The sequence below is a fragment of the Pleurodeles waltl genome, chromosome 3_1 (genome assembly GCF_031143425.1).
Source record: "Pleurodeles waltl isolate 20211129_DDA chromosome 3_1, aPleWal1.hap1.20221129, whole genome shotgun sequence".
In the NCBI taxonomy this organism is placed as follows: domain Eukaryota; kingdom Metazoa; phylum Chordata; class Amphibia; order Caudata; family Salamandridae; genus Pleurodeles; species Pleurodeles waltl.
The window spans coordinates 1,299,602,037-1,299,626,809 of record NC_090440.1 but is presented as its reverse complement, the minus strand read 5'-3'; the positions used below and the strand labels follow the sequence as shown (position 1 = coordinate 1,299,626,809).

Here is a 24,773-nt window from a genome sequence, read left to right as displayed (position 1 = left end):
AGATCAGGGGCCTATTAAGAGGGCATCAGAGCGGAAGATGTGGCACAGTGGAAAGCGATGTACGCTGTCGATCTCGTTCTATTGTTATGTGACACAGAGAGGGACCTACAGGGAGCTAGATCTCGGTTACAAGCTAGATCTATGTTGCAACGGTGTCCGGCTGAGGGTAAATTGATACAAGACTGAAGTCTTCCCTATTGGTGAAAACAAGGACCTGAGAGACCTCCCTCTGTACTTAGAATTGGAACTCCATTGCCTGCCGTACCTGGGTGTCAACATTTTTCATTCTACTCATGATGTGTTGGAAGGCAATTACGGGACGGCTCTCGTAACTTGAAGTCATCTGTCGCTTTCTGGCAGACTGTCCCACTCTTGGTGGTTGGACGGGTTGCCCTCCTCAAGATTGTAGTCTTACCCCGTTTGCTGTCATCTGTTTGGGGTCCCTTAGTGCTATTTTGCAGACTTAGACACAATAAGCACAACATTTATATGGGGGACTGGGAAAGCAACGAGTGGCGCTCTCTACGCTTAGCGTCTGGTGTCATAAGGTGGGTTAGCAGTCCCTGATATTGAGCTATATTATCTGGCAGTCAAGCAGCAATGGCTAGCATTCAGACGACACCCATAGGGGCCCATAGATGGGTTTGTCCCCATTCAGCATACATTACTTAAACTGGTTCTGTGAACTAATAATCCAGCTGGATTGCCCTTGCAAGCGCACAAAACCATGCAGAAATGTTGGGGAAAAGTCATCTGGAAATCAGGTATTAGGATGACTTATTCTCCGGAATTACCCCTTACCATACTTTCATTGATGAAGATTGGGCATGGATGGGACAGACTGGCGGCCTGGGCTGCAGTGTGTACTACCAAACTGTGGGACCAGTTCTTGATCTGCACCCTAGCCCTCTCCGAGGTGTTTAGAGAGGAGTTTGGCTTACCAGGTAGGCATTTCCTGCTCCATGGGGCCCTGAAGACCATCCACAAGCACTGGAGAATGGGGGACGCAGAACCCCGCTCGCATCTTTGTTGCTCTTATGTCCTCCAAGCAGCAGGGACATTCAAGGCGATCATTTGTCTTTACTGCCATCTGCATGCTAAGTGGGAGGTGGACTTGGATATACTTATCCTGGAGAGGGCCTGGGAGGTCATAGTGGAGAGAAATCCCAGAATCTCCTGAAACGCTAGATTTACGCTTATTTACTTCTACATCTTAAACAGGGCATATCTCAAACCAGAGAGGATTGGACATTTTAATGCAACGTGAGCAGCATGTCCCAGATGCAGGACTGTGGGAGCCTCTTTTTTACACATGCTATGCGCCTGTCTAGTTCTGATCTCATATTTGTCAGAGGTCACTAGATTTCTGGTAGCAATCACTGAAAAAACGGTCCCTACTACACCAGCCCATTGCCTACTACATTGGTTTCCCCATACAGCCAAGAATAAGGTGAATAGCAAGTTCTAGTACTTAGGGCTAAAACTGACTAAGAGAGAAATACTAGAAAATGGAAAGATCACAAAGGGCCTAGCTTGCTCTCCTGGAAACGAGAGTTGGAGAGGTGGGTGGAGTGTGAGGGGGCACTACTGCGAAGGGAGGCATGCAGGGCGATAGGTCAAAACGAGGTAGCACAGTTATGGGAGCTGCTACTTGACTGCCCGAAGGACCCAGAGGTATAAATGGGGGGATGAGTGTCCACAGCGCACTTGAGTCACCACCCCTATATACAGAAGGAGCTCCATTAGCATTAGCTAATGCACTCATTAATTCAGCTGACAATAATTGCGATTACTACACTGACCCAGTGGGGCAGAAGACTGGGGGCTGGGAGGGACAGGAAGAACAATGCTGTAGTTCGAATACTTTGTTATAGGACTGGCCAGACTTCTTATCTTAGTCCAATGATGATAAATGTGACAGGCCTCGTATTCTTTCCTCCTCAATTTTGAAAGGACATTGTTTGGCATTGTACGAGAATGCAACTGTTTTGTTTTGTTATCATCAAAAATGATAATAAAATAAATCTGTTTTGGAAAAAAAAAAAAAAGGTTCCCTAGCTGTCCAGAGTCTGAGTCCACCCGAGTGTCACCTCTCTTGGACTCACCCAAGTCACCCGCAGCCTTGTGGTGAGAGAAAGCCTAACACCTCCAGCAACCACTGCACCCATTCCCCCGATGCAATCTGAGGTGGGTCACCATGCCAACGATGTCCCCTGCTCCCCTGAGCTTGAGTCCACCCTGGGTCCACCCTTGTTGGACTCCTCAACGACACCTGCACGCTCAGCACACAGGACCCCTGACCAGGAGTGCTCCCGGACAAGGAGAACCCAATGCTTAAGAACACACCAGTATCCGTCGCCCCTGAGCCCTGAAGAAAGGGACCAAAGGTGCACTTATGTCCTGAGAACTCCAAGTCTTCAACTCACCTATTTGTTGTCTTCAACTCGCTTCCTAGTCAGAGCCTGCAGCCTGTCTTCACGAGCTCCAACTCCCTAGAGAACTGTTTAGGCTGAAATTACTAATGGTTATTCATGTATTCTGAGTGTTGGATTTGCATAGAAAATGTATTAACGTAAGGAAAAACAATACACACATTTGAGGGTGCGCCCACCAGCATGACCCCCAATGTTCACAAAGTGTACTTATTAATAGCTTATTAATATAAAAGGTTGAGCATATGTTTGATTATTTAGTAATATGTCATATTAAAGGTTATGCATTATGTATTAGCTTTATTAACTGTAGGTCTTAACTTAGCAAGGTCTGGGCCAAGTTCCACGGACTCATGTCAAGCTGCATTTCTTAGGCGTTATATAAAATGGATGCTTAGAGAATTAGATTGTGCTGACCAAGGACTCGCAACTGAAAGTCTTTCTCATGAGAACTGCTTGCTAGAAGATGATGAACTTGCTAGTGAAACAATGTTTAATGTTCTGTGTGTAGGACTGACCTTCCCAGGAGAAGACAATGGATGCACTGACTGGAGTATAAGCTGCAACAATATTGATACCTGACAAGCCAAACGATGGGAACTGGAGACGAGGAGCCAATTATTGATATGTGAACCATGTACTAATATAAATGTAGATTGGAAATTTTAGTTTCATTGGACTAAATGCGAACATGCGATTCTTTAACCAATAGGGACATGGGAAGTAGTTTTAGGAAATCTAGACTGCACAGAGAGGAGAAAAGCCTCTCTCCCCCTTCTTCTTGAGAAGTTAGGCCATTAGTTATATTCTTTCGAACTGCTTAAAGAGACTTTGCTTTTTCTGAACTTTGATGCTGATTCCTGATGTGTGGCTGACCGAACTGATGTCCTATTGACAAAGACTGTCACAGCTTGTTGAACCATATCGAGGACAGGTATTAAGGTTATATTACTAACTGTTATGTCTATTTGCTTTTGTTTCTAGGTGCCCATTGCTAATTTTGGTAGAGCCATAGTTAGATGTTGTCCCAAATTTGTGTGACTAAATTGTTTTGCATGAAGCCCAAACATGCTATTCTAATGTGGTGTTAGTTAGGGTTCTCACTGATGAAGTTCGCCACATGTAATAACTGTTGATGTCCTTTCTTTGCTGAATTCTAAATGTATGTTACATCATTTGCGCAGTTGTTCTTGCTATTAATTTGTACTTTAACTTTAGAATGTGTGGTAGCTCAAGCTTTGATTAGATTGCGACTCTTTCGCCATTTTGGACAGCCAGTATTGTTTCTGTATGTTTATCATTTGATTTTGAGACAAAGTTACATGACGTTAGCATTGTTAATATAGGAAAATAATAATTCTAACTTTTACTTAAAGGTGTGGTTATTCATGGCTGCAAGGTCATGGTGTGTGGAAATTACTGATTTCTACTGATTATTGATGTCATTGACTGTTATCGCTGTAGATTTGTATTGGTACGGGGTTCGTGGTGGGAAAAACTCAAAGCGTAGTCAGAAGGTCCATTGGTGTATTTGCGTCTCCCTTGTAAGTTTACTTAATAAGGTCTGATGCACTAACAGAACCATTGGGCACTTGAAGCATCATTGCCGCCAGGTGTAACCTACTGGTGTGGTTTTCATTAGTGCCCAGTACTTACCTTTTTTTCCTCAGCCTGACCTCGTACGTCACTGTTAACCCGGTGTTTGCTGAACATCGTTTTCCTCAATAGGATAACATTGAAAGAACTCTGAAAATTACACTAAGGGGGTCATTCTGACCCTGGCGGTAATTACCGCCATGGCGGAGGTCGGCGGTAGCACCGCCAACAGCCTGGCGGTGCACCGCTGGGCATTCTGACCGCGGCGGTTCAGCCGCGGCCAGAAACGGAAAGTCGGCGGTGTCCCGCCGACTTTCCGCTGCCCTTGAGAGTCCTCCATGGCGGCGGAGCGCGCTCCGCCGCCATGGGGATTCTGACACCCCCTACCGCCATCCAGTTCCTGGCGGTTCTCCTGCCGGGAACAGGATGGCGGTAGGGGGTGCCGTGGGGCCCCTGGGGGCCCCTGCAGTGCCAATGGCATGGGCACTGCAGGGGCCCCCGTAAGAGGGCCCCAAAAAGAATTTCAGTGTCTGCCTAGCAGACACTGAGATTCGCGACGGGTGCAACTGCACCCGTCGCACCTTCCCACTCCGCCTGCTCAATTCTGAGCCGGCGTCCTCGTGGGAAGGGTGTTTCCCGCTGGGCTGGCGGGCGGACTTTCGGCGGTCGCCCGCCAGCCCAGTGGGAAAGCCAGAATGACCGCCGCGGTCTTTTGACCGCAGAGCGGTCTTTCGGCGGGGACCACGTGGCGGGCGGCGACCGCCGTCCGCCGCGGTCAGAATCACCCCTTAAGTGTTGATTTCTGAAACTGCAAAGCATTTGTGCGTAAAGGTCTTCTTACCTGATTACGAAGTTCTTGGGTTTGAAACATATATAAAAAGAATTGTTGTTTTTCTAAATTGGTCGCTGATTTAATATTTGAGTGTGTTTTTCATTTATTGCCTCTGAGTGTAAAACATGCTTAACACAGCTCTTTGATAAGCCGAACTGTTTGCTCACAGTATCACAAAATAGAACATTAGTCCTATCTACCTTTGTCTCAGCAAAGCCAACTGGGTGTCTACTGGACTCACTACACAGTGTACTTCATTTTAGTGAGCAATATAGAGAGCCAGCTTCTTACAGTGTGCGTAACCAGTGAATACATTTCTAAGAATAGTTAAGGCATTCCATGAATCATGTTATCAGATTATTATACATTACCTGTGGTAGGTTCTGTTAAACCTGTCATAGGCGAGTGAGGTGTTGCTGTAAAGTTAAAAAGACAATTACACAGTAGAATTAACTCCAACTCCTACATACAACCCTCACATATGAAATATATATTCAAAATTAAAAACTTTAAAACATCCAATAATACAGTAAGTCATTCATTTCCTGCAATACAGTTTGAAGATTTTAGACTGCCCATAACCATTACTAAAATCCCATTTAAATCATGACTTGCATAATGAATTCTTAATCTTTAACACATAAGTAAATCATATTGAAGAATATGTCATGAAGACTTAAAAAGAACATAGAGTAGTTTATTCCATCTGCAATGCACGATGATAGTTGATTTCACAAGCTATTCTTCTTTAAAAAAGGCATGTGTTTCCTTGAGACAAAGGTTACAGTCATAACGTTTTTTGTCAATGAAAAACATTATCCAGGAAAGTTAATTGAAAAGAGTGTCTGATTGAACTTTGAGGATGCGATACTGAGTTTCTTTTTGTTAGGAGATGATACTCCGAGTGGGATGAAAGAATATTCACTTAGGGTAGTTATGATGACATATGTAGGAAAAGCTGGTTGTTAGACCTGTCAGCCTTAGGGTTGTCTTCCTCCAAACTGTTTGCCTCACTTCCTTCTTTTTGTTGAACTTCTTTTTGTTGGTTTTAGGGCTCTGTGCACTTTACCGCTGCTGTCCTGTGCTGAAGTGTGTGTGCTCACCCCCTAAAACATGGTTAAATTGACTTATACCTTATTGACGTATTTAGTTTACTTATAAGTCTCATGTGTAGTGGCATACCATATACCCAGGACCTGTAAATTAAATACTACCAGTTGGCCTGCAGCATATATTGTGCCACCCACTTAAGTAGCACTGTAAGCATTCCCCAGGCGTTCCACTGCAGCCTCAATGTCAGTTTAATCTTCCATGTCTACTTGGCATTTCAATCCCTTTTTGCCAGGTCTAAAACTCTCCTTTTATTGCATAAAAATCACCCCTACAGTAAGCTCTAGATAGACAATGAGGTTACGTCATGTACGTGAAAGGTCGGACATGCACTTTTAAGCATTATATGCCCTGGGAGTGAGAAACTCTATAATTTTTTTCCACTAGCAGGAGGCTTACCTCCTCAACAGGATAGCATTTGAGTTACCTGGTTACATTATATAAGTGTAATTTCGAAATAGGACCAGGTAAAGATTTCAGGTTTGGTTTTGGTGGAATTGGAATTTAAAATCCTAATTTAAGGTGAAGTCAGATTTTAAATTACAATTCTGTAAATGACACTTTTAGAAAGTTAGAATTTTCCTGCCCCTAGCCCTTTTGTGCCTATAGCCTGTCTTGGGTCACATGACGGGGTGTAACTGACAGTCAGACTTTGTGAATTCCACCCACACAGTCACATAACAGTAGGGTTAGGAGTGCCTGGATGGGCCATCTGCTGACACGATGGGGGTAGAGCTAAGCAGAGCTCCACCTACACCTAACTAGCCTGTGCTCTGCCTTCATACAAACAACCCAGCATTGTCACTGCAGCCAGCTTGAAACTGGAGCAAGGGAGACAGGAGATTTCATGCACTTCAAAACCACTGTCTAAAGCTTCTCCCACCTTTCACAATCAGGGTACCAGGGTATAAAATAGAGCCCCAGATATCAATTCTTCTGTACATTTCTGGACCTGTGGATACTCTGCCAGAAAGAAATATTGCTGTGCTGATACAATGACTGGGCTGCTGCCCTCAGGCAATCGCTGTCCTGCAGTGCTTGCCCCATGTCTATTGCCCTCTTGCCTGGGAGAGAAGGACTAGACCTGCATCTCTTGATCCCAAAACCCAGATCCTTGAAAGTGAGCTTAAGGTGCTATGCCATCTTCTGTGGCTCTAGCAGAACCGATGCACTTCCTCTGTTGTGTGGCGCAAACTCAGGCAGAACCCAAGCATCCTGCTGCTGCGTGGATTAGACCCATCAGAAAGGCTGCATTGAAGTGCAGCTCCCCGGAACCGCCGCATCACCCTGACTGCATGACGCATCCTCAACGCAGGCCCTTGCATCTCTGTTCAACAGCAGTCTTGACTACGACACACTCCGCATTGCATCCTTGCCTCTCCTTGGACCTGACACATCGGCACTTAACTTTGCTTCACAAGCCCCGTTAATGGAATACATGAGGAAAATGCAGGCCCAGGCATCGCAGCCACGCCGCATCTCAGAACAGACGCAGAGCTTCGGCTGCACGACACAACTTTGAACCGGATCCTCATAGGACTCCCCAAACCAGGATTTAAGGTACTTGGTTCTGCAGTCCTAATTGGGTCCCTGTAGCGGGCCCACGCTCCATTGCAGTTGGCCTGAACTTGTGACTTTGTCCTGGTCCTCAGCGAACAGATATCCACAGGTGGATCTTTGTGCTTTTTGGTTCTATTTTGACCTAAATCTTTAAAAATGAATATCTCTGGTTCTACTAATTGGATATTTGTTGTTTTGGTCATCTTATTTATTAAAGAAAGTTCTATTTTTCTAATTTGATGTGGGATTTTTTTGTGTGTTTTTTTAAGTTTTATTACTGTTTGAAGTGTTGCACAAATACTTTACAGATTGCATCTAAGTTAAGCTTTACTGCTCTGTGCCAAGCTACCACATCGTTGAGCACAGGTTAAATTGGCCTTGGCTTGTGCTTCACCCTGAAAGGGATTGTGGTTGCTGCTGCCAAGCTGACCTGCTGCCCTCTTGCCTGGATGAGAAGGACTGGACCTATATCTCTTGAACCCAGAATGACCCCAAGGGCTAGTTGGTTGGCCTCCTCATTTAAAACCTCAGGGACATAAGAAGCTTCAAACAACCTTGTACTTGCACCTAGACTCTGGCATCTGTGAGTCTACCCTGCCAAGTGGTGCTACTCTAGTCCTGGACCCTTCAAAGTGGGCTTGAGGTGCTCTGCTAGCCTCTGTGAATCTAGCAATCAATACATCTCCTCTGCTATTCGGCATAAACCATAGCAGAACAAACACATCCCAGCTGCTGTCTGGTTTGGACCCATCCCAAAGGCCCATATCTCAGCTTTTCAGAACCACTGCATCATTCAGACTGGGCAATGCATTCTCAGTGCAGGCCCTCGCATCCCTCATTGATAGCAGCCTCAATAACTACATCGGACACCGAATCGCATCCTTACAGCCCCTTGTAACCAACACATTGCCTTGACTGTGCACCGCAACCTCGAAGCCAGACATTGCATTGGAATTCTCGTCAACTAGATCAGCGACAATGGCGCAGGTTCTACACATCGCAGCCTCGCCGCATCCTGGAAATGACGCATCTTTTGGCTGCACAATGCATCTTTGATGCTGATCCTTGCACCTCTCCGCAAACCAGGATTTAAGGTACTTTGTTCAGCAGGCCTAATTTAGTTCCACTAACCAGCCCACACTCCATCTTGGTTGACCTCAGCTTGTAACTTTGTCCCGGTCAGGCGCAACTAAATATCCACAATTGGTTCTTTGTGCTTTTTGGTCCTATTTTGATCTATATCTCAGTTCTACAAATTGGATTTAAGTTGTTTGGTCATGTTTTTAAATTTATTAAAAAAGTTCTATTTTTGTAATTATGTGTGGCATCCTTTTAATTACTGTTTGAAGTTTTGCACAAATATTTTACACGTTGCCTCCAGGTTCAGCCTGACTGCTCTATGTCCATCCAATAGAGGGCTGTGTACAGGTAAATTTAAGGTAGGCTTCTGCCTCAACCTGACAGGGATTGTGGTTGCTGCTTGACCATGACACACACCCCAGTCAACCAACAGCCCAATTTCTCACACTGGTTAATTACACTTTTTCCCTTTGCAGGTGACGTTTGTATGAGTTACTACATGCACACTTTCTCAGACCCTGTGTTATTATTTGATCTTTTGATTTCAAAACTTAGTATAAGGTATCAAAGCGGAACATCACATGAAAATTGTCAAAAACACAAAGATGTCCTGGTACCAGCTCTGACTTAAAAAAAAAAAAAAATAACCCCAGTGTCAATAAGGACTACCCCTACGCTGCTCCAATGTACTGAAGAGTTGTAGACACACTTCTTTAAACAACACTCCATCACAGTGAAGTAACAATAGAGTAAGCTGCTTCCACTCTCTTCACTTGTTGGCTGTGTGCTTGCCTTTGACTCTGTACAGCACTAACCTTGCTCCGTTTTACATCCACATAACCCATAAATAACAGCAATTTAGAGACAAAGCGAGCGAGGAACGCCCAAGAACGCATCCAAGTCTATGTGGTGTTGTTAATGCCCTTCCATGGTGTAAATACGATTTTACTATGACATAGTAGTTTCTAGCTGCCCTGCTTTCCTTACTCATCTTTCTGAGTGCACTCTGCAAACTGCGGCGCTCCTTACAGCTCCGAGTTCGATCTTTGATAATAATATTATTATTATTATTATTGCATTGATCAGTTTTTTTGTCAGCATGTGCTGTTTTTTATTTTTTGGAGCACAAAATAAACACATTGAGTCAGTTAGGCCCATATTTATACTTTTTGACGCTAAACTGCGCTAACGCAGTTTAGCGTCAAAAAATTTTGCGCCGTCTAACGCCATTCTGAAGCACCATGCGGGCGCCGTATTTATGGAATGGCGTTAGCCGGCGCAAGCAGACCGGCGCTGCCTGGTGTGCGTGGAAAAAAACCACGTAGACCAGGCAGCGCCGGCGTTGGGCAAAAATGACGTTAGGGCGTCTTAAAATGGGGCAAGTCAGGTTGAGGCAAAAAAATCGTCTTAACCCGACTTGCGCCATTTTTTAACGACGCCCATCCCCCATCAACATGACTCCTATCATTGTAAAGATAGGAGTCATGCCCCCTTGCCCAATGGCCATGCCCAGGGGACTTCTGTCCCCTGGGCATGGTCATTGGGCATAGTGGCATGTAGGGGGGCACAAATCAGGCCCCCCTATGCCAAAAAAAATTATTAAAAAAAATAATAATAATACTTACCTGAACTTACCTGAATGTCCCTGGGGTGGGTCCCTCCAGCCTTGGGTGTCCTCCTGGGGTGGGCAAGGGTGGCAGGGGGGGTCCCTGGGGGCAGGGGAGGGCACTCTGGGCTCATTTTGAGCCCACTTGTCCCTTAACGCCATGCCTGACCCAGGCGTTAAAAAGCGGCGCAAATGCGCCGTTTTTAGCCACGCCCACTCCCGGGCGTCTCTTTTGCCCGGGAGTATAAATACCACGTAAAGGCCTGGGAGTCATTTTTTAGACGGGAACGCCTCCCTTGCATATCATTAACGCAAGGAAGGGGTTCACGCTAAAAAATGACGCACATTCCGGGAACTTTGGCGCTATACGCCTCTAACGCCATAGTATAAATATGGCGTTAGTTGGCGTTAGTTTAGCGTCGAATTTGCGTCGAAAAAAACGACGCAAATTCGGCGCAAACGGAGTATAAATACGGCACATAATGTTTTTCTTTTCTTCGCGTCAACACCTTACAGTTCATGTGGCTTGACTATTTTGTAAAAAGATCGGTAGTTACCTTCCTTTTGGTGTGCTGTTTTGACACTGCTTTACCTAATGGCCTCCCAGACATTATCTTTAGACACGTTTAGACTGTACAGTTTTATACAACTGTATATAAAGTAATATATGCTGGATACTTTATTTTATCCGCTGCTTTGTTGATAAGCAGGCCTAGTTTTCCCTGACATGTTACAGATCTCAAGATGTGATAGCTAATATTTCTAATGCGAAGGTAGATTTTAAGTATAAAATACGTAAACACATCTCCACATCTGCAAATGTTAACAACAACCAAAGCCTATTTTGCTCTGTTCTAAGAGTGTTATTTTTTAAATTGTTTAATTTATACATTCATCTAGCATTTTGTGATATAACGCCACTGTTTAGTGTGCATTATATGGCATAACAATATCGCATCCGCTGTATTGACTACACCATCTAGATTAGTAGATGTTGAGGTAGAATAATAATTGTATATTTCCCTTGATGATGCAAGGACAGGCGATGTAGTAGATGCACTGATAAGTGTAGTTCAATACTATTGACTTGGATATAATGTCATCCGAGCCATCACCAATCTATGTATGGTGATCATCTTTCAGTTAATATTTCTTCATGATTTGCTGCTTCACAGAAACAGAAGAATTTATCAAAATAGAGAAGACTATGGGCGTAGCTTTGGGTGGGTGCAGGGGGGCTGTTACACCCCCCCTAGCAAAGGTTTATTGTGATAAATTGTTGGGTACAGGGGCTTTTAGTCAGGTATGGTGCGGTATCGTGTGTTATTTCACCAGAACTTTTACAAACAGAAACAAAAGCTACACACACCCTCTCCCTCAATCTGTTTGGGAATACTTAAAAGTGTTGGTTATTGCACAAAATGCTTTCTCTTACCTAGTGCACCTACTAATATGCAGGGCATATTAAGAGCCCCTAGCGCTATCCCAACGCCACATTAGCGTCATTTTTTTACACTAATCTGGTATTAGAAGGCCAAAAGCGCTGCACCATACTTACAAAGTGGCACAATGCATGCATAACACTTTGTAATCCTTTGCACTACATTATGCCTCGCCAGGCATAATGTATGCAAAGGGGGCGTTCCCCTGTTAAGGGGACTGAAAAAATGGCACAAGGAAATCTAAGAGATATCCTTGCGTCATTTTTTCCAGCACTTTTAACGCCTGCTCAGAGTAGGTATTAAAAGGGGGCACACCACTATTTACAATGAGCCGCCAATGTACTCTGCAGGAGTAGCGCCAACATTTTGACGCTACTCCTGCAGAGTACTTCAATAGCGTAAACAAAAACTGATGCTATTGTCACCTACGCTGCGCCATGGTGCACAGTATTTTAAATACGGGGCACCCATGGTGGCGGTAGGGGGCGCTAAGGGGTTCTTAAATATGCCCCTGCATTCCTCTCCCTTTCTGTTGCCCCTAAGCTCTCTTGTGCACCAGCTTATCATGTAATCGATTTCAACATTATAGGCCAGCGTAATTGTTTCAAAATCTGAAGCTCCCCTACCAAATCTTACAGAGAAAGCCACGCCCCTGAGCAGAACAGTAAAAAAATCAGGTTAAACGTGTGCAGTCAATGACGGCCTACATGGAATATTGCTGCTTCAGTGCGTAAAACATGTGCTGACATGTAAAAATGAGTGCAAGCTGACAAACAAGACATTTAGGGGCATATTTAAGATCCCCTAGCGCCATCTACCTATACATTATGGTAAAAAAAAATTCTGCTAATGTTTCGCTAGATGGCCAAAATCCCTGCGCCATATTTACAAAGTGGCGCAATGCATGCATTGCGCCACTTTGTAACCCTTTGCGCTACATTATGGCTGCGCCAGACATAATGTATGCAATGGATCTTTCCCCCATTAGGGGGGCCGGAAAAATGACACAAGGAAATCTAAGAGATTTCTTTGCATCATTGTTATCAGGATTTTTAACACCTGCTCAGAGCAGGCATTAAAAAGGGGCACAGCATTATTTACAATGCGCCTCTGTTAGGGGGGCTGAAAATATGGCACAAGGGAATCTAAGAGATATCCTTGCGTCATTTTTTCCAGCATTTTTAACGCCTGCTCAGAGTAGGCATTAAAAGGGGGGCATCCATTATTTACAATGGGCCCCTATGTACTCTGCAGGAGTAGAGTCACAATTTTGGCACTACTCCTGCAGAGTACATCAATAGCATCATCAAAAATTACACTATTTCCCCTTACCCTGCGTCATGGTGCGCCATATTTTAAATACGGTGCACACATGGTGGCTGTAGGGGGGGCAGTAAAGGGTGCAAGAAAAGTGGCGCTGCACTGTCTGCAGCGCCACTTTTCTTAAATATGCCCCATATAACATAAGAGAAGAGGAGGAAGTTGAGAAGTGGCACAGGCTGTGTGCATTCCACAACTTTCCCCTGGTACACAATATATAAACCAATCATTGAGTTATGCCACCAATAGAGGTTGCTTAAAATATGGCCACATTACACACAAAAAATCTGAATATTAGCCTTGTAGTTTTCCTCTGCTTGGAGTAAATTTCTGATTTTATTCAGAATTATAAAGGATTCTAAGAATGTCCGGGGAGATCTATCAATCGCAGGATCCTACGAGTACTGCTGGAAAGCTGTAATGAATTACTCCTGCCCTTAACAGGTTTGAATGTGAAGTGCCTTTCAAGGTTCAAATAAACCACGCTTACTAGTGCCTGTACTGGTGGCATACAGTTGTGGACACATTAGTCAAAAACAGAAAGAACCTTCTCTCAATCTGGTAGACAGAGAACAACCAGAACCATTGTGTGTGGCCACATTTACCTAGCTCCTGCTTTTCCCTCCTTGCACAGTGTTTCTTCACAAAACTCAACAAGCATGGGTTCTCCAATCAAAGAAGTGAGTGCGACAATGAAGAGATAGCATTTGCCCCGCATGCAGGTATAGATTAATGCAAAATGATATTTACGCTTCCCAACCAGAGTGAACAGAACAGCTTTTGGGAGGCACTCATGACTTCACTTCACATTCTAGCTCAATGCCATCTATGAGCTTTTCACATGTCGTCAAGCTCTCTAAGCCCCAATCCCCATGGGACTCTACATGCATTCCATGTGAGGCATGGAGAGCTGATCAATGCATGCACTGAGTCAAACCCTGCTTTATCTATCTGGTACAAATAATTTGAGGTCACCAGTCGGTCAAACTAAAAGTAGCTTTCTGACACAAGTCTAGGGTCACCCAATTACAAATGTAGGAGTGTGGTGGGTGTATGGAGTTCTAGAAAGTGTATGCTGCGCAAATGGAAGTAGCAATTTAATAATTGCAGAAGAGTGGGCAGAAAGCTGAACCCTGGTTACTAGGAAGGTCATCCCGAAAATATGGAACACTAATAATTATATGGAACTCTATGCAATGGACATGCACCACCAAAGAAATAAAATGCTTGGCCTGTGACGCTGCATCAGTTCAGATCTATCTCCTCTGGTGACCATAATTGGCTGCTTGTGTGGAATACCATCCAAGCACACCCCTAACGGAGCCTAAAAACAGCCATCAATGGCAGCACTCACAAAAATGCACTGTAACAATGAGTGGTTGAGTAAAAGAGGAAGCCCAAGCCCTCTTACCTGCAACTTAGTGACCAAGCCACAAATTGCTGATGCTCGTTGAAACAACTACCTGAGGATAACAGAGACCAAAAGCATGGTAACTGCTTAAAGGTGATATACCCAGATCAATGGTTACATATATTGGCTTAAACTGCTATCTCTGCTTGTGACAAAAGGGATTGCCCCATCTTAAACAGGTCACTACTGTGTCCCATTTCCAAGTTTTGATGGGCCTGTCTGAAATGTGGTCACCCCTTCACCTATTAGCCCGACCAGTGTTATAAATTGCCATTCCTTTATTCACTATGTGCTTGACCAGTTAGCAACCACCCACAAGATCACTCAAGTCAGAATAATGTCATGTTTCTCCAACCCAAGCCAGTACCTTCACCAAGTAAAAGACTTAGGGCCACTTGCCTTACGTCAATCTTCAATGCCTGTTCTCTCTGGCTAATCTGTTGCTTGATCTTCATGTGTCAGATGGAAAAAGGATTTTATGTTTGTAATCCTTGCTTGTGGCTCACGGACCTTCTAAGACAAGTCCTGACACACAAACAAATGCACACAGGTGCACACACAAGCATGCTCACATGCAACAATCAACAAATTAAAGAGGTGGCTTGCATGATCAGACAGGTGGAGCACAGTGCAGGCCTGATGCCTCATTTATTTGCCACCTGCTTATTCCAGCTTGCACAGTCTTAGGGCTAAATTTACATGAAAATGGTGCATCAGCTGTGATAGGCTACTTTTCTTGCGCCCTCTTGCATCTCCCTAATGACACCATGGCGCACATTAGCTCAATAGCATTAGAATTTATGACGCTATTGTGGTACTTTGCAGATTTAGTGGCATAAATTGTGGCGCTAATCCTGAAAAGCAAAGGGAGGCCCATTGAAAGTAATGGGCACATCATTTTAACGCCTGCTCTGAGCAGCAGTTAAAAAGGATGCTAAGAATGGTGCAGTGAAAGTAAATTTCACTGCGCCATTTTTACCGGCCTCCCTGCATGGGAACACCCCCCCTTGCATACATTATGCCTGGCACAGGCATAATGTGGCGCAAGGGGGTGCAAAGTGGCACAGTGCAAGCATTGCACCACTTTGAAAACATGGAGAAGGAGAATGGCCTCCTTAACACCACATTAGCATAAAAATTGGCGCTAGTGTGGCGTTAAGAGGCGCCAGGACATTTTAAATCTGGCTCTTTGTTCATAGCTCTCATTAGATACTCTCCGAGGACAACATTATGTGAAACAACATCTAGATGCACTACTTCTATATAAAGGCAAGGCACACCGGATTAGCGATATAACCCCTCAGGGCCTGATTTATGAAAGGTTTGCGACACCTTAGCGTCATTTTTTAACGTAAAAGCGGCCCAAATTGACAAAATATAATAGTATTTTGTGAGCTTGCACCGCTTTTGTGTCAAAACATGACGCAATGACGGCGCAAACTTTTCATAAATCAGGCCCTAAGTGTCCCATATATCTATGTTGATATGCTACACAATCTCTCAGATTGTAAATCTCTTTAGTGCTGAGGCTTATTGCGCACTCAAACTCACCCATACACATCTCTAATCATTTCACTTCAGCGTGGAGGAAGGATGTCTGCAACTGTCAACTCCATTTGCTATATACATCACTTCTACCAAACAACTAGAATCAGTAGCAGATATAAGCATCTCATCTTATAAAGAAGCTGAATGAAGGAGGGCATGTGGCTTACAATCTCAGCTGGTATGTATTTTTTAACACCACAGTCATGTTAGGAGTACAAGTTGCTGTAGCCAAGCAACTTCAGCGTCCATTGTCTGGCCTGTAGTCAGACATCCTCTCTCGGTTCACTGTGCTAGGCCTGCTGCTGAAGAACCTCCTCTGACACTTCCCACCTAGACTGTTGCCAGCCAGACACAATTCCTTTCCTACTGTCCATTAAATCAGTCCACTAATCACATGTGGCAAGCGAGCGACAAAATGCACATACCTGCAGCTATCTATCCAAAGACTAGTGAAACAAACTACCACAGAAACATCCTGCTTCCACCTACTCAAGCGTAATCCAAATGTCATTATAGCTAGGCTCTCAAAGGACCAGATGTTCTTTGACCTACCCAGTATATCATAATCATGGACATAAGTGCTACCCAATGGATCACTACAGAATTATGGCCGAAAATGGATGCCTCTTACATCCACACTCTGCATTACAGCTGCCATCATTGTTTCATATTGTGTGCCATGGCAGCCTGAGGTACATTTAAGAGTCACCAGGATATGTGATATGAGATATGTGATGTGATGTGATATGATATATGTGATGTGATGTGATATGAAATATGTGATGTGATGTGATATATGTGATGTTATGAGATATGTGATATGATATATGTGATGTTATGAGATAAGTGATGTGATATGTGATATGAGATATGTGATGTGATAGGTGATGTGTGATGTGAGATGTGAGATGTAATGTGATATGATATGATATGATATATGATGTGCTATGATAGATATTATATGATATGATATATGATATGATGTGATATGAATTTTATAAAACCCACTAAAACCCACAGGCAATATGAATTTTACTAAGCACACTAAAACCTGCAGGCACCAAAGGGCTGTTGCAAGACAGAGTAGTCAACAGACCAACCAAGAAATCAGTAAACTGTAGTGAAAAAAGGCAGATTTTCAACTGTTTTCTAAAAGACATAAGAGAGTCTGCTTAAGAGTTATGGGTGGACAGGGTGTTCCACAGCTTGGCAGCGGCAACCAAAAAGGAACGCCTTCCCCATCTTTCCTTCCAGAACCTGGAAATCGTGACTTTTTTTAGTTGAGCCGATCTGAGAGACTTCTAGGTGTGTATCAATGACATAATGCAACCAATTGGCTAGACACCTTCTTATGCAAAGCCAAAAAGACAGTATAGAGAACCTTGAAGGAGATTTATTTTCTAACTGGAAGCCAGTGAAGAGAGTGGATATCCTCTCTGACCGAGATCCCCTGGGGAATGTTTAAAATAAGGCAGGCAGACGCATTCTGCACAACCTGAAGTTTATTTGGGGAAGAACTGTTAATGTTGAGGTACATTGCATTACATTAACCAAGCCAGATGGTGACTGCGGCAATGACGACTAATTGATGAAGCCCCAACGGGAGATAAGGAAAGACCTTATTCAAAAATCCTTATGATGTAAAAAAGTAATAGTGTATCACGACTGATCTGGGTGACAAATCTCAGGGTATCATCATAGACAACACCAAGATTTTTTGCTCGCTTTACTAGAGTGGGGAGAGGGCTGCAGGCTTCCAGCCACCAACTGTCAGACCAGATAGATTTCCAGGACTCAACTAGTAAGACCTCAGTCTTGTCTGCATTAAGCTTCAAAAAGTTGTCTCTCACCCAACTACTAATGCTAGACATGCACTTCTTGAAACTCTCTCCGCCCCTGAGGTCAGGTTGTTGGAAATAGAGATGATAATTTGAGTATTGTCAGAGTACGATGGCACTTGCAGCCCAAACGAGTACACCAATTCAGCCAGAGGGGCCACATACAGATTAAATAATGTGGGCTCAAGAATGAACCCTGAGGCACACCACAAGGAAGGCTGAATGCTTCTGCCCTAAAGCCACCACAGCTGAGAATTCTATGCCCTGTTGGTCAAAAAAGAGTGAAGAAGCTGCAAGGCAATCCCACTAACCCATGCTTGCTGCAGACATTGCACCATCCGTATGGGCAAGACAGTATTAAATGCTGCCGACAGGTCAAGCATAATCAAGATAGCCGCCCCGCGCTGATCAACCTGGTGGCGAATGCTGTCAGCTGCCACATTGCGAGCAGTCTCAGTACTATAATCAGCCCGAAACCCATTGTGAAAAGGTTCAAGGATACCATGGGTATCAATGAATTTAACCAGTTCTTTCTTAATAAACTTTTCTATGTTTTTAGCAGGGGCCAGCAACAGAGAGATGGGCAGCGTTTGGTTTCCTGAGAAGTAGAGTGACAACTGCTTCCCTCCAAGCCCAGGGGAAACACCAGATTGAAGTATTAAATTAAACACCTTCTGCAGGAAATTAGCAATTTGATTCAAGGCTAATTGTAGAGTTTTAGGCATACACAGATCAATAGGAGAGCCAGAGATTAAACTCAGCAAAACATCCTTTGCTTGCTGGTTGGAGATCAGGGGAAAGCAAGCATTTGCAATGCAATAGAGCTATTGGCATTGTAAATTCATAACTGGACTTTTCTTGCCACATAAATTTGTCGCCCTGCCTCATAATTTTGTCTTTTCCTGCAATATAATTCCAGTGGCTCTGCATATAACTAAAGCACTTCCATTTACATTCTTCCTCTATCTGCAGAGAAAAATGAAAATGTTGCCAATTAGCATCTTAATTTAAATCTGCCATGCTAATTCCAAAAGAATACCACTTTCACCACCCCGCCACCAAAGTTGCTGGGTGGCTACCACAATTCCCCCAAAAAAGACACAAGACAGCCACAGAGAAGAAATAAACTAGAAGGGTCACCCAAACATATCAAGAGTGTTCAAACAGTCACACTGTAATACGGATGTTAAATTGGCCTGAATTATGGTAATAATTGTAATAAAGAGAGATTATTAAAACACATACAATAATCATATAAACGTTTATCAGAAATAAACTTTTGCCATTAGACTGTAATGCTCACAACATCACCTAGAAGACACCATAACACAAATATCATTTGTAAGAAACATGGTCATATAACCATATTGTTAGCCCCTAGAAAAAATAGCCACATGAAAAATACAAAGAAAGTAATGCGGTGTAACCATATACTTAGCCCCTAGATGGCATTTTAAGGCTAGCAGGCCTACTACAATGATATTACAAACAAAGCCTTTAAAATAAAAGTTATCCAAGCTGTAAAACAGACGTTGTAGCCATGAGAAAGCTTAAAAGACACTGAATTGTAGGAGGAGTCATGGGGTCCCCACTAACCTAGTGTGGGGACCCAGAGATGATGTAGACTGAAAGAGTGCTTTGAAGGTGGTCCCAGTTTCCTAGGACCACCACAGGCTGAGTTATGAGCAAAAGAGTTTTGTGAAAGTAATGCCCTGCAAAGCATTATGGGGCGAGTTTTCATGCTGTGATTATATTATAGTATGTTGACTGCAATGCTCAGAACAGCCCCTAGAGAACACCACAATAAATATAGCATTTGGAAGAAACATGGTCATATAAACATACAGCCAGCCCTTAGAGAGTGTAACTACATAAAACAAATGGGAGAAAATAATGCAGTATAACCATATAATTAGCCCCTAAAGGATAAAGTGCATTACACATTTTTAAGACTAGCAGTACTCTTGCAATGATATCACAAATAAGGCCCATACAACACAACTTCTCTTGAGATGTTTCTAGGACCACAGCAACAGAATTCTTAGAATATTTTGGGATATTCATTACAAAGTATGCAAACCAGAGTTTCAGAAAGATGCGTTTTGTCACAGATGGATCCTGACACAAAATGCAAGTGTTGTACTGACTCTAAGAGGCCAGATGGGTTCCCCATCTGACACAGTTTTAGAAAGAATGCTAGCAATATCAGTCAGGAAAATATGTTGCCTTTGAGTACTAGTAAAAGCTTTGGGGCTTATTTACAAACCCCGTGGCTCAGGGCAACGTAGAAATGTTATGAGGTTACCGAGGTGCAAGGATGTTACCGAGGTGCAAGGATGCCTGCTGGGCAGACAGAATTGTCTCTGTGCAGTAAGGGACACCTTTCCTGCACAAAAAGTATCCATGGAGGCTTTTCATCTTTCTACGTGAGTTGCAGAATGCAGCATACATAGAAAGCAAACAAACGAGGAGAAATAAAGATATTTCTTTTCGTTGCACCTGCCCTAGGGAGGAGTACAGTTTTGACTCATTCCCAGGTTTACAGATTCTTGTAAATCTGGGACTGCATCAAAACCCTTGTGTGCTGTGTGGGAACACCCACCTAAATGCCCACGGTACTCCCCCATGACGCAGCATCGTCTTACACCATATCTAAAAGGCCATGAAAAAGCCAGGTAAAGTGGGCTGGCGCGGCCTTGTAGATATGGGTCTGCACTATGTGCCCCCAGTGTGTAACAAAAAGTGACACACTAGCACCACAGCAGGATTATAAATAAGCCCTTGTGTCTAGCACCAGGAAGGATTTCCCCAGAAGCATTAAGCTGCTTTCTCACAAGTTAGGATCATAACTAGAAGAATATGGAAAAGGCTTGGTTTGCACGAAAGGCTACAATGAGGAAGGCTGTACAGTGTAATGAGAACCTACCTAAACCTCTAAAGAACAAGAACTCGCTGTTTGAGTAATGCCTTGAGTGTTGCCACTATAAGCGTCAAGTTCTGACAAGACTATAGAATTGTGTCAGTGTACAGCTGAACACCAAGAATGATATCACCACCTGCAGAACTCCATTCTCAGATTAAACTACTGTCCCCTAAAGCTTACTCTTAGAGATCCTCCACCACCTAACATGCTGATTCGTGTGCCCGACATGACATGAGAAATTTGTTTCACCATTCCTTTTTTGGGTCGAGCATGCGTTGCATGCGCTCGCGCATGCGTAACACAGGGAGACTCTTTTGTATTTAGAAAAGGGCTCGGAGCCCTGTCAACTTCACGTCAGTGCTTTTTATTGGTTTGTGGGCTTCCCTAATAAAATCTTCTTGCTTTCATTAGTCGAAGGCACCCATATGTCATGCCTTTTCCGGTGGCAAGCCCTCCTCGAGCGCAGCGACCAAGTACAGAAAACATGCGAGGCTCGCTGTTTTCCATCGGGCTTGTGGACTTTTTTTTCTCTAATTTAGAGCGCGATCTCGCTTGGCAGAAGTCGAGCGCTTTACATACTTGAATTCACCTTTTCGGGGTGTGTACATAAATACACTTTTAAAAAGTGGGTTAAGAGTTTACAACGTGATCAGCTCTAACATGAGCAAACGCGAGACCCATCGCATTGTAAATGCTTGTTTTACATGAGGCCGGTCCACCCTACTGTAAAGATAGCATCACATTCACAAAGCTGTGCACAACGTCTCCCTTTTATATGACAGTGATCTGCAGCGTGAATCCACTAATTGCCAGACATGGCTGTGTAAGTGCTGGATCCTATGTCAAGACTGGAGGCTTCAGGTTAAGCATTTATCTTTCTTCTTTTTAGTCTCAAATAACAGTAAACCATATAACAATCTTATGGGACAACGTATCCCATAAGTCCCAACTTTAAAAAAACAGTCCATCAATCACAGCTCTTCCTTTCCATGTAAGACAGTCCATAAAGAAAAGCACTTACTCTTTCTTCACTGATGAGCAGATAAGTGCTTTTCCTTAGGGGTTTTTACATGGATTATTGTGCTAGCATTATTTTTCATGCTAGTGGGCTATAATGTGATGCGTGTCACTGCTGTGGTTTTCCAAAGAGATTGTTTAGTGGTTTTAGTTCTTACCACGGTAATGGTAAGTTGATGTGTCCACAGGGTTAAGAAACACTCTAGAATAGGCCAGACGCCTACACTTTTAATACCCGAAGAGGCGTGCCGCGTGCAGTTCCTAAGTACGTTTATCAGGAAGCTCGAAATCACACAGTGATACATATTGCGGTTGTCGTTCTGCGGTGTCGCATCTCGCCGACTCCCTCTGTTCTTCCTCTAAATAGTCACACAGAGCGGCAGAGCTCTGACTCAACACACATGATTTCAATTTCACCTCTTTTTAATAGCCCGGGTATTTTTGCATGGTTTTTATTCTACTGCCTAGTATTAATGTGCTCATTTAATAACATTATTGCAAGAATTCTCTCCAGCAGCCAGTGTGTATGTTCACTGGATATCCAATGGTGAGAATGGGGGTCCTGGTGGTGGCATTCAAAGGTGTCTAATCCCAGGGTTCTTTGAGAGGGTAGCGCAGTCCTAACCAGAGGGGTTCTCCCAATGGCTAGTTCAGGGTCGGGTGGGGTTTCAATTACATTTGGCCTCAGGATCATCCTACTTAGTTCGATGTGGTCCTGGGGGAAGGCTGTGAAGTTTTGTTACTAACGTTAGGCCCATTTAGGTGTGCTTTCCTTGTGTCGTTAGGGGATAGCAATCAGGAGCGGCTTGCGGTAAGTAGGAGGGGCGGGGCGCACGAGGGGGAGCGGGCAGAGTGGTTAAAATAAAATTAAAACTAAAAACAAAACAAACAAAAAAAGTACCTTAACTGCTGCACACCACTCCGCATCTGCATCTCCTCGCTGCAGGCACAGGCTCTCAGCCTGCCCTTCGGACAATTCTGACGCTGCTCAAAGCAGTGGAAAACGTTTTGAAGGTGTTTTGAGATGTAGGATGGGAGGAATTGATAAAGCCTGGGGTCTTCTCGCAGGCTTGGGTGGGAATGACCTGGTCTAAATGTTAAGCCACAAGTGGCATTGCAGCAGAGGTTCTCCATGTTCATTCCATATAACAAAGGCAAAAATTAAAGTAAAGACTATTGTGGCAGCTGAAGCAGTAACAGGAATGTCTGAGCATGAGAGGAATAATGTTTCCGAGTGTGCTTTTACCTTAGAGTGTAACATGGTGGCTCCTCAGGCTGGGAGAGGCAGAGTGCACATGCGTGCCCCGCCTAGGCACAAGAGCAGTGAGTGTGAAGCAGCAGGGTGAGGATCCCAAAACCATTGCTGGGAGGACGGTCACAGCATCGGCTCCACAAGCGCAAAGCGCAGTGGCGTCATGGAGGCAGCAGGGGGGAGCATATTGCTCATGTGTGACAACTAGCACAAGCACTCTTTTTGAGTAAAGCCTCATAATGAGGTTGTGGAAGGCAGGTCAGGGACCACAGATCCACCAGTTGGGGCAATGTGCCGGGCACCATTGGATGAACACCGCAGAAGCAAACAGCTTTGGTGAGCCAGACCCAGCCAGGTGCCACACGACCTGGACCAATGGGCCCAAAGTGAGGAAGAGGTTCTGGTCAATCATTCCAAGAACGAGGGAGGAAGTGTCATTAGCCTTGAAGAATTCTGAATCATCAGCAATTGATTGGAGAAGCTTTGGTGGGGTGTTGGGGATGGTGAACTGACGGGAGTGAGTGGTGTTTCAGAAGGCAATGAGTTTGAATGTGAGTTAGACTATGCAGAAGAGGAAGAAAAGCTGGAAAAGGAGGAGATACCTCATTGGAAAGAACTGCAGGGGACTAAAATGGACAAGAAAAGGGAGGGGGCATACACTTTTTTTTTTACTTAGTGCTGTATTTAAGGAAAAATTGGGGTCAGCATAGGAGGTGAATACGAGAAGTCAGTTGAAGCAGCCCATGGGAAGAGGCGCGCAGAGGACATCAGCATTGGAGAGACATATGTTAAGACCAGGTGAGAAGAGGTGGTGGTGCAGTTGGATTTGAAAAAGGCAAAATGTGCAGTTTCAGTGGATAAAGGGGTGGGGACAACTACAGAAGAAAAATAAGTCGGTACTGATTCCAGTGTGTTGACGTTCAGTGAATCAGAGGTGGCAGTTACAGGGCATAATGCAAAAAAAGAAGATTGTAAATGGAGGAGTGAAAAAAAGGAGGATACAGGAGATACTAAGAAAGAAAGAGGTAACAAGGCCAGGAAAAGATGGTGAAAAAAGCAAAATTGAAGATTTTACCGTATCTGAGTGTCTCAGTGCCACTAGGCACACATCTATCTAATGCGACAAAGGAGAAAATGTGGAATGGGTAGTTTTTGGACGTCTTTAAATTATTACATAGGGTGCTGCAATTCAAGGAGGGTTCCAGGGAAAAAGTGTGGGAGCTAGCAAAGTGTCCCTAAGTACCCACAACAAATGATACAAGGACATCATCCTTTTTTATTTACAATAGTGTTTACTGTGAAAAGTTCCTAGAAAGATCTGTCTCCATATTCAAATGCATGGAAGGCACACATTGAGGTTGCGGGTTTAGCATAGCTGCATTATGATGAGAAATTTAGGGCAAGGACGGTGTTGAGACCAGACAAACGTTGGGGTGAAGTTGATAATAAGTTATGTGTATTTAATGGATCTATCATCAACTACCCCCGCCATACTGATAGTAGGTTGGCAGTCTAGTATCAGCCCTTTCAGACAAGGCCCAACCAAAGGGGGGTAGTTGGTGCAGAGGTTACAACTCAAACCCTGGGGGTATGTTAAAGGTTTAATAGGGGGTTCTGCCCAAGAAACCCTTGCAAATACAAACACAAGCGTTCAAAATGCAGGGATAGGCGGGCTGTCTTGCAGTGTTTTGGGGGGCAGGCAAGCTTTAGTGGCAGCGGTCAGGGTAGAGGAAGAGGGAGATACATGCATGGGAGAAAGTTATTTTACACTAGTTATAATGGACATTCTGCATCACAGTGAGCATT

At 44.0% G+C, this 24,773-nt stretch overlaps 1 protein-coding gene across 3 annotated transcripts in view; it reads right to left on the bottom strand.

Moving 5' to 3' along the window:
* Positions 1-24,773, bottom strand: part of MUC13 (mucin 13, cell surface associated) — a 648,793-nt gene that overhangs the window by 546,636 nt on the left and 77,384 nt on the right. For 2 of the 3 annotated variants that reach the window (XM_069224633.1, XM_069224636.1), the window contains one exon: positions 5,232-5,276. The exons of the other annotated variant lie outside the window; for it this stretch is intronic. In XM_069224633.1, coding sequence (XP_069080734.1) covers positions 5,232-5,276 — 45 coding nt within the window. The remainder of the gene's footprint in view (positions 1-5,231; positions 5,277-24,773) is intronic. 3 annotated transcript variants of the gene reach the window in all.